The sequence below is a fragment of the Macaca nemestrina genome, chromosome 9, assembly GCF_043159975.1.
Source record: "Macaca nemestrina isolate mMacNem1 chromosome 9, mMacNem.hap1, whole genome shotgun sequence".
NCBI lineage: Eukaryota > Metazoa > Chordata > Mammalia > Primates > Cercopithecidae > Macaca > Macaca nemestrina.
In genome coordinates, this window is record NC_092133.1 from 45,926,119 (window position 1) to 45,939,983 (window position 13,865).

General features: G+C 43.8%; 2 protein-coding genes across 3 annotated transcripts in view; one reads left to right on the forward strand and one right to left on the reverse strand.

The window, feature by feature from the left end:
- The window catches only part of LOC105480917 (phosphatase and tensin homolog), a 104,820-nt gene extending 99,579 nt beyond the window's left edge, over window positions 1-5,241 (reverse strand). The window contains exon 1 of one of the 2 annotated variants that reach the window (XM_011740112.3): window positions 4,248-5,241. In XM_011740112.3, the coding sequence (XP_011738414.1) occupies window positions 4,248-4,326 (79 nt within the window). In that variant the 5' untranslated portion in view covers window positions 4,327-5,241. The remainder of the gene's footprint in view (window positions 1-4,247) is intronic. The other variant, XM_071069542.1, reaches the window with a different exon arrangement.
- A 1,063-nt stretch (window positions 5,242-6,304) lies between these two features.
- Window positions 6,305-13,454, forward strand: LOC105480899 (killin, p53 regulated DNA replication inhibitor). Its single transcript, XM_071069544.1, has one exon. It carries the CDS (start codon window positions 6,305-6,307, stop codon window positions 6,842-6,844), a length of 540 nt encoding a protein of 179 aa, XP_070925645.1. The 3' UTR covers window positions 6,845-13,454.
- The last annotated feature ends 411 nt before the right edge of the window (window positions 13,455-13,865 follow it).

The window sequence follows — 13,865 nt, forward strand, 5'->3', positions numbered from 1 at the left end:
TTTTAACCACCTACGGAACAATGTATATGTGGCGGTAATACACCCTATAAAAGACTTACAGTTATCAGTTTGCTCAGCAAATCCTTACCAATCTAAGGTCAGTCTAACCTCAACATTATTCTTTCTGATAGCAACTGCATTAATTTCAAAGCTACCAGATAGAAAGCAATTGTAAAACAGAACTGACTACCCCAATCTCACAAATTTCCTAAGTCACTATCTTCAAAACAAATCCTAACATCTTTTCTTAATGAATTTGGGCCACGAGATGAATTCTTCAGTGCTGACTTTGAAAATCAAGTTTAACAGAAAAAATGAAGAAAAAAGTAACAAGAGTAAGAACTAATGGATTCTATGTAATAAAACTTCAGAAATGTTTGTTTAACCCAATGGTTTCTACAGAAAAAAAAAAAAAATACATTTCTTAAGCTATGTTAATATCACATTTTCTGGAAGCTAAATCCTTGTAGTATAGCAGAGACCTCACATTTCAATTAAGCAGAAAATTGTCATATGCATGCAACACTTTTACAATTCTCTTTACAAACTCTGAAGTCACACACAATATCAATAATAAAATTGATTTCCTAAGCTTTTGTCTTACCAAAAAGATTGAGATGAAAATTTAAAAATAAACGTTTACTTCAAGTGAATTAATGTTAAAACTTTGTGAACTGAATTTCCCATAATACTCCTCCATTAAGTCACTTAAGTGATTACTTCAGAAGTAGCTTAAAATATTTTTTTAAGTGTTGCGCTATCACCAAATGAACAAACAGCAAATGGAGGCAAATTTCAAAATAACACTAGAAAATAAGAACTGAAGACTTCTTCACTTCCAAAAAGTAAGCCATTTCGTAACACTAAATAGTTTATATATTTTATGTGGTTATGAGAAAGCAGATACAGTTTCATACAAAAATTAAAATATCACCATTTGCTTTCCCCATGTTATTAAAAATAAAATTCTAAAAAGGTACTAAAGGAACTTTACTATCTTCTAAAACTAAGTTTAAAATGAAGGTGGTTATACCTCACCATATTTTATTATCTTTAATCATTTAGTATTTACTTAGTATATTATAAGCAATGTAAATCTGCATTGATGACTATACTGCTGTGCAAACTTTTACACTGGCAGCAATAAAATTCCTTTTTCCTCACATAAACTGTACATTACTCCTTTCAGTTGTGCTTTACTCTTGAATAAGCACTATGAAAAATGAAGTTTGTAAGTTATCATATAGCAATTAGGTGGTACAGTCACGTTTTTCAGGAAATATAACTTAGCAGATACAAAACAATGTAAAATAAATATTGTGAATAGAATATTTTTTAAAACCCTCATGATTAATTTCAGTAATCACTTACCTTGAGGTAATTTAGGTAACTTCAATAGTCACTGTACTCTCTAGAAGTTAAAAGTATTCCCTGTGAAGATTTATTTGAAAAGAGGCAAATCTACCAAACAATAAAAATACAACAGAAGCCTAAAGTTTCCACATACCCCAAATACACTATTTTTCTATAGTCTCAAATTCAGCACTATATTTCAGACTAATATTAATATATAACCCTACTAACAAATATTTAGAATAATTTAATTTTGCGATATTTTAAAACTGAATTATTGTCCTCAGTTTTCCTCGGAGAAATGGCTTCATTATTAATCTTTCTTTACCAGATAAAAATACTCCAATCACTACTTTCATAAAGGAATTTTTTTCACAGGTTAGCTGCCGAAATAAATACTACAGCATGCCAAAGACAAAGTCCTCAATGACCATTTTAATGCCTTCCCACCCCCATAAACAGAAAAACAAGCAAACCAAGTACGTTGGAATATCAAAATTATTGGGAGTGCAATTATCAAAAAAGCAAGCACTTCATTGACTTTCCTCACCGACTTTTTTTCATACCAACTTTTGGCTCAATAAAACCACAACTCTAGAAATCAAGTGTTATTAGTCATTTGACACAATATTTGATACTGCTTTCTATGCATAACTAAAAGTACAATTTTAGAGAAAGTTTTAAGTCACATAAATTTCATGTGTAGAGACCCACATACTCTGAAATCAAAGGAAATGCCAGTCACATCACAGCTCACATGTAAAAACCTGGTAGAATAATTTTAAGGTCTTAATAACCCTGACAATTTTAAATAAAGTGGGAAAAGTAAAAGTAGTGTGTATGTACTTTAAGTGCTGAAAGAAATCTGTCTCCCAGACAGCATTCAATTATTTTCTTCAGAGGCTTTTTTTTCAAAGTTACATAAACATTTAATTTTTTGTTCCTATATATTTGGATGACTGTAATTCATGCTAATAGTAGACTGCTTTGGAAGTCACAAAAGAATTTTTTCCATAATTATCTTCTGGGAAAGCGGGTTTAGCCTTAGTAACATTTTTATCTTCCAGTTTAGCCTTAGTAACATTTTCAATTAATGCCAACTTCAAAATTTGCAAATACTGTTTTAAAATAATATTACTGACTTAACAGAAAACTAAATTTTGGGAGGCTACTTCTTCAGTAAGTTTTATATTCATTTCAAAACAAAAACTTGGGCAAAATTAACTGTGCACATGTATATGCAGCTAACATAATCCAAGGGAATAAAACCTCTCCCGATATAAACGTTGTCTTAAAAAAATATCTTCCCCACAATTTTTAGCAGGACATATAGACACTGCAGTGTCACGCTACCTTTAGACAAAATGCAACTGATACTTGCTAAGAAATAATTTTTATTAAAAATACTCTGCTAGTACTTATGCAATTACATAATTTTAACTAAATATTGTCCACTGCCACAATTCGCATTACCAAACTCATATTACCAAATTTTAGGCCTTGATAGAGCCTAAATGCTTCAGTCACTTCAGACCAATAACTTCTGTTTTCACATACCTTATACACTGGCCTACCAATAGCTCTCAATTCCTGTCAATAGTTTCCATTCTGCAAAATGAGGGCCCCATCCCCATCCCTAATCAAAACCAGTCTGTTGTACCTGAAACTGCAAAGATTCATGCTTTTCGATGACCACTAACTTTTGAAGCCCGAAGGCCTAACTTTTAGACAACTAAAGCTATACACTGTTAAAATTCTTGGGTTTCTGTCTTATTCAACAAGCTGACTCAGTAAATTTAATACACTGTATGGAAAAAGCTAACATACCTACAATCTAAAGCTGGAGTAAACTTCTCTTGCCAGCATTTCTGGATATTAGCTGGTAAAATTCACTTGACATTCTACACAAATCAGTGAAATTAACAATACCAAAAGATGTCAGAGAACCTGAAATCTAAAAACGGTGAGCAGCAATTCTGGCATCACAATACTTAAATTTCAAGCATGAACTGAAGTTTTATCTTTGCAATCTTCACTTGCCACACACAATACCCTTGAACCTACACATTGTCACCTGGGATCAAAAACTACTCAATATCCATTCCATGTTTATGACAAGAGCACTGAACATTAAACGCTACTGAAGTGCAAATTTCAAGCCCTATCCTACATCATCCCATAGGGAGAGAAAAAGGTAAATATAACAAAGATCTAGTAAGAACGCCTTATAAGGTATATTATGGCACTATTGATTTCAAACTACAAAACTTCTAAATACAGTCCAAAGTTGTAACTTAAGTGTAAAACATTAACAAAACTTTTTGCACTCAATGTGCACCATATATACTGAAAATTATTCTGCTTCTAAAGTTATGCAAATCAGTCATATTTTAAAAGAATCTATCAATGCAACCCAGGAAACTAAAACAATCACTGCAAGATTCTGATGCAATATGCATACGTGCAACACTAATTTTCATTTTATTCTGATCTAAACCCTTGATCTAGGGCCTAAGCCAAGATTTAATCGAAATATGCTCAACCTCAAAGCGTCTACTTTTTTGTTCATTTAGGAGACCGGATTACCGAGCTCTCTAATCCACTAACAGCATACTGTATTCTGTATTAACGGACAATAGCCCTCAGGAAGAGACCGTATAGACAGCCTAAGCAAGCAATCGGTGCCTCGATACTTGCAACCAGGCAAGAGTTCCGTCTAGCCGAACACACCCTAGGTTGAATACAAGAAAAGAAACACAAAATATATGACCTAGCAACCCGACCAGGGTTAAATGTTATAGTCGCCCAAACTAGGGACATTTTCGCATCCGTCTACTCCCACGTTCTAAGAGAGTGACAGAAAGGCAAAGAGGAGCAGCCGCAGAAATGGATACAGGTCAAGTCTAAGTCGAATCCATCCTCTTGATATCTCCTTTTGTTTCTGCTAACGATCTCTTTGATGATGGCTGTCATGTCTGGGAGCCTGTGGCTGAAGAAAAAGGAGGAGAGAGATGGCAGAAGCTGCTGGTGGCGCGGCTTCTTCTGCAGGATGGAAATGGCTCTGGACTTGGCGGTAGCTGATGCCCCTCGCTCTGCCGCCGCTTGGCTCTGGACCGCAGCCGGGTAATGGCTGCTGCGGCGGCTGCTGGATGGTTGCAGCGACTGGGCCTGCTTCTCCTCAGCAGCCAGAGGCCTGGCAGCAGCGGCAGCGGAATGGGGAGAAGACGAATAATCCTCGGAACGGCTGCCTCCTCCGGCGGCCTCCGGAGCCCGGGCCACGGGGGGTGCGGCGGCGGCGGAGGGGAGGTTTAAAACCGGCCCGGGTCCCTGGATGTGCCGCCGCCGCCGCCGCCGTGTTGGAGGCAGTAGAAGGGGAGAGACCAACTCTCCGGCGTTCCCAGCCCTGGAAATGGTGACAGGCGACTCAGACCCCCTCCCTGGAGCTGCAGCCGCCGCGGCCGCCGCGGCCGCCGCCGCTTCTCCCCCCCGCTCCAGGAGCGGGAGGTGCCGCCGCCGCCGCCGCGCCTCAGCCGGCTCCCGCCCGAGCCCACGGCTTCCACCTTCCCCTTCAGGAGAAGCCGAGGAAGCGGCTGCACGGTTAGAAAAGACGAAGAGGAGGCGAGAAACGCCGCCGCTGCCGCCGCCGCAGGCCGGCCGGCTCCCCGAGGGCGCTGCCCCCGCGGCTGCTCACAGGCGCTGAGAGGGGCTCCGGGCCGCGGCCGCCGCCGTCTCTCATCTCCCTCGCCTGAGCCCGGCCTCGCCTCACAGCGGCTCAACTCTCAAACTTCCATCATGGCTGCAGCTTCCGAGAGGAGAGAACTGAGCGCAGCCGCGTCCCGGCGCCCGAGCGCGTATCCTGCCGCAGTGCATAAAGAGTCCCGCCACATCACCGCCCGCCGGCCTGCCCGCCCCCTCCGCCGCCGCGCCGGGAGCCCGGGCTCCTCGGGAGACCGAGGGGAGGCGGGAGCCGAACGAGAGGCGGACTGGACCGTGCCGGGCGAGGGGAGGGCAGGGCAGGGGGCGGTAGGCGGGGGCAGGAGCGGTAGCTCCGGGTGCGAGCGCAAAGCCCCCAAGCCGTAGGCTCTACTGAGCATGCCCAGTGTGGCTGCCTAGAGCTCGCTCGGGCCGGTTCCGAGCCGCCAGCCTGCAACTGCACTTGCCGCGGCTGCTTTTGCAGCAGCGCGAGGCGAGGATAACGAGCTAAGCCTCGGCCTCTGTCCAGAAACCCAGCCGGAGGCAGGGTAGGCTGTTGCGGGGCGGGGGTGGAGGACTGATGATGAAAGCTGAGATGGGTGCGTTGAGCAGTGTCACTGACTCGAGTCTCAGGTTACCTGTGCACAGGTGGAAAGGACCAGGTGACCACGCTGGTCAGTATACAGGGAAATGCAGGGACGGTCCTTGCAAGGGGAATACCCTCCCCCCTGCCTCTGCCCCTGGATTTCCGCGGCGTGGACTGCATTCGCTCTTTTGCATCGCTGTCGATCACAGTCGTTCGCAGAGATTTGACTGTAGCAGCCTTTGCCTAGAGATTCCTCCTTTCCCCAACCCTGTGTCCTCAGGATGTCAGTCTTAGCACAAAGAGCAACCTGCTATTGTGTTTCCAGCGTGCATCACCTCATCCGGCTCCCTTGTAGCGCCCCACCTCTCGCTTCCCCGGTAACTCGGCTTGTTTGCCCTAAAAATGAAAGCTCTCAGCCGAGCGTGCTGAACGTGAACACATCGCCGTTGAATTTCCAGAGCCCAAAGGACACCTATCTAAATGAACTGAAAGAGGATCCCCGTGAGTAGGACGCACCCCGCAGCCCTCTCCTGCGCCCGCTCCGGTGCCCCTAGGAGACTAGAGCATCTCTCCCCCTCGGGCTCCAAGTCGGTTCGCCGCGTCGGACTCAAGCTCGGTTCTTAGAGACCACCTAGCCCCGCCCCCCCTTGGCCTCCGTGAAAACCCGGCGGGATGGATCGCCCGGGGCCAGGCTCCACGCGCCCCGGCCAGACCATGCACGTTCGGGGTTACCAGGTTGAGTGGAAAGTACGGAACGGTAGGAAGCTGCAGCCCAGCGAGTGGGCGGGGCAAGGAGACCTAGGAGGGTTCAAAAGGGGGTGGAAGGATACACGGGCCACAGTCGGAACTACTTTCCGAAGGAGGTCACGTGTGTTCCTAGTTGGGGAACTTTCCAAATTCCCACTCCCCAGTGATAGCTCCAGAGGCAAGTACTCTTCTTTTGCTCGGGGTGTTCTCGCCTGGTGCAGGCTGCAGAACCCCAGCCCTTCCCGCGCCGCGGCGGAAACAGGGACTCGGACCAGCCTCCCGAAGGAGCGCTGTCGGGGCTGGCGCTTGGGGAGCTGGTTACACAAGCACCCACATCCAAACACGTGCCCCCGCCTCCCCGCCTGCTGGCTGCCGCCGATTCTTACAGAACGCGGGGAGAGAGTCCCCAAGCTGGTCCCATTCCTCGCCTGCTATCCTAAGAGCAAGCCAAGGACGGAGACCTGAGACTCCTAGCTCTAGATCGACCTATACTGCGCCTTCCCAAACGTGGGAAAAGGATCTGGGCGCTAGGGGTCTCGGGCCTCTCCCTCGCTGATGCCCTGCCCCTTAGGGTGAACCCTTTTAGTTCTGTGCTTGGGGGTTATCTCCTGCTGCAGCCCAGAGCTTGCATTCTCTGATGTTGCAACAAACGTCCAGTCACTACCCCTGAGCTGGTGAGCGCGCCCCACCTACTGTAGACTCAGCCAAGTGACTTATCTGGTCTGAGAACCTCGTCAATGGCCGTCAGCCCAGAACAAACCTGTCAAGTCCGCTTACAACCCCGACTGGGCAGACCTGTCGCCGTGAGAGAGCTAATTCAGAAATGCAGAGAGTTGGATCGCGCTCCTTCTACCCCGCACCGCACCCGTCAAGGATCTACAAAGCAAATAGTCGTCCCGCTTAAAGAGAATGAGCATCAACACCAGTCTGGGAATTTATTGTTTTTTCATTTCCCTTAGGAAGTAGAACTCCAGACCACAATTTGAGTGAAAAAATATCTAACGAGACCTAGGTTGAAGCACTGAGTTGTTTTTCAAACTTTGAGAGAATGAGAATCAATCTGCATGTGTGTTCAATAATTGTAAGTGCCTAGGAAAGTCTAAAGAGGATTTATGCCGTATTTGAGAAAGAGGACTGTATATGTGCACATCATAGTTGCAGGCAACCTGTGAAGACTGGAAACCCCAAGAGACCTAGCGCAGAAAGCCACAGGCCATTACCTAACTCCGGGACTACTAATTAAACCTGGGATATTTACAGTGTTCTTAGAGATCTCTGAGGCGCCGTAAAACTTTGCACTTATATACAGCATTTAAGATAGCTCTACAGGAGTTAACAACCTGCTGAAGCTTCAGTGTTGATATTTATTGAAGGCTGGTTTTGTGCATAGTTCTGGTCAGCTTGGGAAAGGCAAGGACCACAGTGGAAAAGGAAATGGAAAGCAACCGGAAAAGAATAAAAGGCAGGCCTCCAGTTGGTTTCCAGAGATGCAGATACTGTCCACATAGCCTAGGGTGAACTACAGATTTCATTATTTTATAAATAACCAAGGATAAGGAGCTCCTGATGCCTAGGTGTTCTACTAGATTGCATGGTAAAAACCAGAGCTGTGTTTAATTATCAATTACTGCGTGGTAGAAAAAGGGGGAATGAAGATGAACCTTTAAAAGGGGAGTAGATTAAAGAGGGGTAAAATGTCTCACATTTGTTTCTCAGGTTGCTGATCTTGTCCCCGGAGTCACTGTTATTAGCACTGCCCTACTCTGCTCCTCCCCTGGAGCCTACCTTAAGTGACAATTAGTCTCGTATCTGAGAACCTCTGAACTCCGCTTTCAGGGAAGAAAATGAAACAAGGGTGCATTCCTGTCCCTGGTGCGACAGGATCCTCTTGGATTCCATGGCACAGAGTTACTCTGGAGCAGAGAGGATCTGCATCACCAGCACTAAAGTGCTGGAATATGAGACCAGCCTCCAAGTACTTCCATCTGGCTGAAGAAGGAAAATGGGAAATGGGTTTTGCTGCTTCTCTAAACATCAGGTCCCTCTACTTCTCTCTAGTGGTGAATGAAAGGATCATCAATGTTGGCAGATATTTGGCCAGCCCGACAGCAACATCAGGTGGTTATTAGGAGTTGCTGAATAAAATCCTCCTTCTGTTCCTAGTGTTGTTTCTGAAAGAAATACTACTGATGCATCCTTTTCCAATTTTTTGTTTTTCTGTACCTTTCTACCCAAATGGCTGGCCCTATCTAAAGTAAACAAAGTTTCAAAAATAGTACTTTTTAAAAGTTCAATTGAAAATACCTGCTTGGCTGTACAGATATTACAATACACTGGTCTCCAAGCACTTCTTCTTTTTTTTTTTTTTTTTTTTGAGATGGAGTCTTGTAGGCTGGAGTGCAGTGGCATGATCTCGGCTCACTGCAACCTCCACCTCCCGGGTTCAAGCAATTCCCCTGCCTCAGCCTCCCGAGTAGCTGGGACTACAGGCACACACCACCACGCCCGGCTAATTTTTTGTACTTTAGTAGAGGCAGGGTTTCACCATGTCGGTCAGGATGGTTTCGATCTCCTGACCTCGTAATCCGCCCGCCTCAGCCTCCCAAAGTGCTGGGATTACAGGCGTGAGCCACTGTGCCCGGCCGCACTTAGTTCTTTACCTGTCTGCGGAACCAGAATACCATAGGGAGAAGTAGAAGTTTATAATAAAGGGAGAATTATATAAAGCTTCAGGGTGACTGTAGTTGATTCGTGAGCATGATAAACCAGCTTTAATTATCGTTTCTAACAGCTGATTCCAAAACTCTATTGTTACTACATCAAAATGATGTCCAAAGAAAATTTCTTTCTTATTTTCTTTGATAAGCGAAATGACCAGCAACTTGATGTGGATGATATAAATACTTGATGTGCTCTTTGTAGGTCCTCTGCTAAGATGTCTTTTGTGTAAACACTCTGATCGCTATGAGTGCCTTTCTCATCTCCCATACACTGGCCTTTCAAAAAGGGATCTAACTCAGTAGCTTTAATTTTTAAACCATCTTTTCTATCTCTGTCTGTTTAACTACTGTTTTCTAAATAATACAGAACATAAAAATATAATCATTGGATTGAATTTAAATCCATTCTTCCAAGAGTCTGAGGTTTTTCCCTTATTTCATTTATCCTAATAACAAACATTATTGTTCTTTCATTACAGATAATTTTAAGACATTCTCCAAAAGGCACTACTGTGGGTCATACAAGTAACTATATTCTAAAAGAGAATTTTCCATTATTGTCTACAAGCTTCCCATGTCCCAAATCTCTCCTGAAGCTATTTCAGATGCCACGGTGTCATCTTTCACATCTTGGTAGAGAGATGTGCTGTATGAAATCATCATTCTCAGAGAAATAAGGGTTGAGTTGGTTGCTCCTGAGAACCACAGAGCAGACCAGGTACTCACTGTGTCCAAGTGGCATTCTGAAATTTTGTCTTGGACCATGGAGCAATACAAATAAAAAAGACCTAACATGACAAGACAGCTTTGACTATGTTAGTCTCCAAGCTAACACTGGCTACCAGTTGTTTCCCTTAATACTAACTCTAGCCATATGGAACACATTTTTTAGTTTTTTTTTTTAGACCTCCCAATAATAGAAAGAGGTAATTCCCATATACCAGCAAATATTGGGACACCTACCAGGTGCTTCACAGAATAACCCGAATTTTTTTTTTTTTTTTTTTTGAGATGGAGTCTCCCTCTGTTCCTCAGACTGGAGTGCAGTGACATGATCTCGGCTCACTGCAACCTCTGCAGAATAGCCTGAATTTGTCTAGGTAGAGGGACATTGAGAAGGAGCCAAGACCCAGCTCTGCCTGACTCCTACAATTTTCCCCTGCAAAACATCCTTCTGGCCTCTGAGGCATCACAAAAAACCAGCACCTTTTTCAAAGAGAAAATGCATGGGACAAACAGCCCTGGAGCATGAAAAAAGGCAGACTTACAGCTTATCTGCTTTTTCTTTCCTTCTTTTCCCTTATCAAGACTCCACACTCCAGAATCTTTTTCTGTGCATCCTCTTGAGGGTAGGGGATCTTATCCCAATTCATTTATTTAATGATTCAATCAATAAATATTTGGGAGCCTATTAAGTGGCAGTACTGTTCTAAGCTCTATGGACAGAGCAGTGACTACTATGGCATATAGTGTTCACCGTCATGGAATTTAGTCTGCATTGAAAACTTGACTTCTATGGCTGACGTTGTTACAACCTCTTCCCAGCCCATAAAGTAAAGGTAAAGCAATGGAAAATACCCTGATATTTTATAATTATTTTGTTTTGTTTTTGAGACAGAGTCTCGCTCTGTTGCCCAGGCTGGAGTGCAATAGCACAATCTCAGCTCACTGCAACCTCTGCCTCACAAGGTGTTCAAGCGGTTGTCCTACCTCAGCCTCTCGAGTAGCTGGGATGACAGGCATGCACCACCATGCCTGGCTAATTTTTTGTTTTTTTTAGTAGAGACGGGGTTTCGCCATGTTGGCCAGACTGGTCTTGAACTCTTGGTCTTAAGGGATCTGCCCTTCTCTGCCTCCCAAAATGCTGAGATTACAGGCATGAGCCACTGCACCCTGCCGGATAATTGTTTTCAATTATCTATTGCTACATAATAAATTGCCTTAAAACTTTCTGCTGTCTTCCTCTTGGGACCCAGGCACTGTGTAAAGAAGTTTGGGCTGGACCACTGAATGATGAGCAATCACAGCAAGAAAGGAGTCCCTAACCATTTTAGCTACTTTAACTGAGGTCCCAGACATGTGGGAAGCCATCTTGGACATTCCAGACCCAGCCAAACTCACAGCTGAATAAAGCACATGTCTGACCTGAACTGATACCATGGGGGCCACTTAAAACTTAGTAGCTCAAAACAACTACCACCATTTACTTCCTCACAATTCTGCAACTGGGGAAAGGCACAGCTGGACAGGTTGGCTCCCTTCTGACATCAGCTAGGGTCAGACATGTGCTTTATTCAGCTGTGAATTTAGCTGGGCCTGGAGTGTCCAAGATAGCTTACCACATGTCTGGGACCTCAGCTAGAGTAGCTAAAAATGGTTAGGAGCCTCCTTTCTTGGTGTGATTGCTCATTATTCAGTGGTCCAGCCCAGGGTTCTTTACATGGTGCTTGGATCCCAAGAGGAAGACAGCAGAAACTACAGGGTCTCTTAAATCCTGGGTTCAGAAGTTCCAGAATGTCACTTCCACCTTATTTTCTTGACCAAGCAAGTCACAAGGACAGCCCAGATTCAAAAGGAAGGGAAAGATACTCTACTCTTTGATGGAAGTAGTGGCTGGGATAAGAGAACTTGTTGCCAGTCAATTTGGGGACTAGTCTATCATGATCCATCCTCCAGCTACAACAGTATACGTATGCACATATATGCACGTGTGCGCGCGTACACACACACACATGACATACATAATACACTCGCTCCCTTTCTCCAAAACTATTATTCTGTATAGCATCAGTGTTAAAGTTCAAGATCTAGTAATATATACTAGCCCAGATGTGGATGAGGCATTTCAGATGCAGCTTCTCTTCATCTGGAGACCTGTTAACTAAAAGACAAGTTACATACACAACATACAATACTGAAAAGGTGATAGGATAACTGCAGTAGACACGCCTGTTTGAAAGTGGGGAAAATGGAGGGCAAATGGCAGTCATTAGTCCACAGCAATTCTGAAATCCCGCCAAGCACCGTTACCAGTCCTCTGAGGATCAAGTTCCCCATTAGTACCTAGGTTGGCCTCCCTCAGAATAGTTTCCCAATGCATTGCTCTCACGAGCTCTTAGTTCCACCCTCTGGGGTCTAGACTAGGACCTCTGAATCAATTTTCCTTTTTCATAAGAAACTGCCTTCCTTGAACAGAGGCTTCAGAAATAACACAACCCATCTACAACCATCTGATCTTTGACAAACCTGACAAAAACAAGAAGTGGGGAAAGGATTCCCTATTTAATAAATGGTGCTGGGAAAACTGGCTAGCCATATATAGAAAGCTGAAACTGGATCCTTTCCTTATACCTTATACAAAAATTAATTCAAGATGGATTAAAGACTTAAATGTTAGACATAAAAACTCTAGAAGAAAACCTAGGCAATACCATTCAGGACATAGGCATGGGCAAGGACTTCATGTCTAAAACACCAAAAGCAATGGCAACAAAAGCCTAAATTGACAAATGGGATTTAATTAAACTAAAGAGCTTCTGCACAGCAAAAGAAACTACCATCAGAGTGAACAGACAACCTACAGAATGGGAGAAAATTTTTGCAATTACCCATCTAACAAAGGGCTAATATCCAGAATCTACAAAGAACTTAAACAAATTTACAAGAAAAAATCAAACAACCCCATCAAAAAGTAGGCAAATTATATGAACAGACACTTTTCAAAAGAAGACATTTATGCAGCCAACAGACTCATGAAAAAATGCTCATCATCACTAGCCATCAGAGAAATGCAAATGAAAACCACAATGAGATACCATCTCACACCAGTTAGAATGGTGATCATTAAAAAGTCAGGCAACAACAGGTGCTGGAGAAGATGTGGAGAAACAGGAACACTTTTACACTGTTGGTGGGAGTGTAAACTAGTTCAACTATTGTGGAAGACAGTGTGGTGATTCCTCAAGGATCTAGAACTAGAAATACCATTTGACCCAGCCATCCCATTACTGGGTATATACCCAAAGGATTATAAATCATGCTACTATAAAAACACACACACAAGTATGTTTATTGAGGCACTATTCACAACAGCAAAGACTTGGAACCAACCCAAATGTCCATCAATGATAGACTGGATTAAGAAAATGTGGCACATATACACCATGGAATACTATGCAGCCATAAAAAAGGATGAGTTCATGTCCTTTGTAGGGACATGGATGAAGCTAGAATCCATCATTCTGAGCAAACTATCACAAGGACAGAAAACCAAACACCGCATGTTCTCACTCATAGGTGGGAACTGAACAATGAGAACAGTTGGACACAGGGCAGGGAACATCACACACCAGGGCCTGTCTTGGGGTGGGGGGATGGGGGAGGGATAGCATTAGGAGATATACCTAATGTAAATGACGAGTTAATGGGTGCAGCACACCAACACGGCACATGTATACATATGTAACAAACCTGCACGTTGTGCACATGTACCCTAGAACTTAAAGTATAATAAAAAATAATAACAAAACAAAACAAAAAATAAAGTAGATATAAATATAAGTGCAGAACTGCTTTGAATGGCTACGCCGGGCACATCACTTGTGGGTTAGCCCTGCTCTGCAAGGAGCACTACCACTGCTGCGGTACACTGCCGCTTCAATAAAAGTTACTACCACCACCAAATAAAAAAAAAAGAATCTGCCTTCCTTTAACAGTTAAATAACTCTCTCACCCTGCTTCCTGCCTGTAGGAAGTTGGGGACTTGG

Coding starts and splice junctions, on each gene's coding strand:
- LOC105480899 (XM_071069544.1), top strand. CDS start 6,305: ATGGATCGCCCGGGGCCAGGCTCCACGCGCCCCGGCCAGACCATGCAC.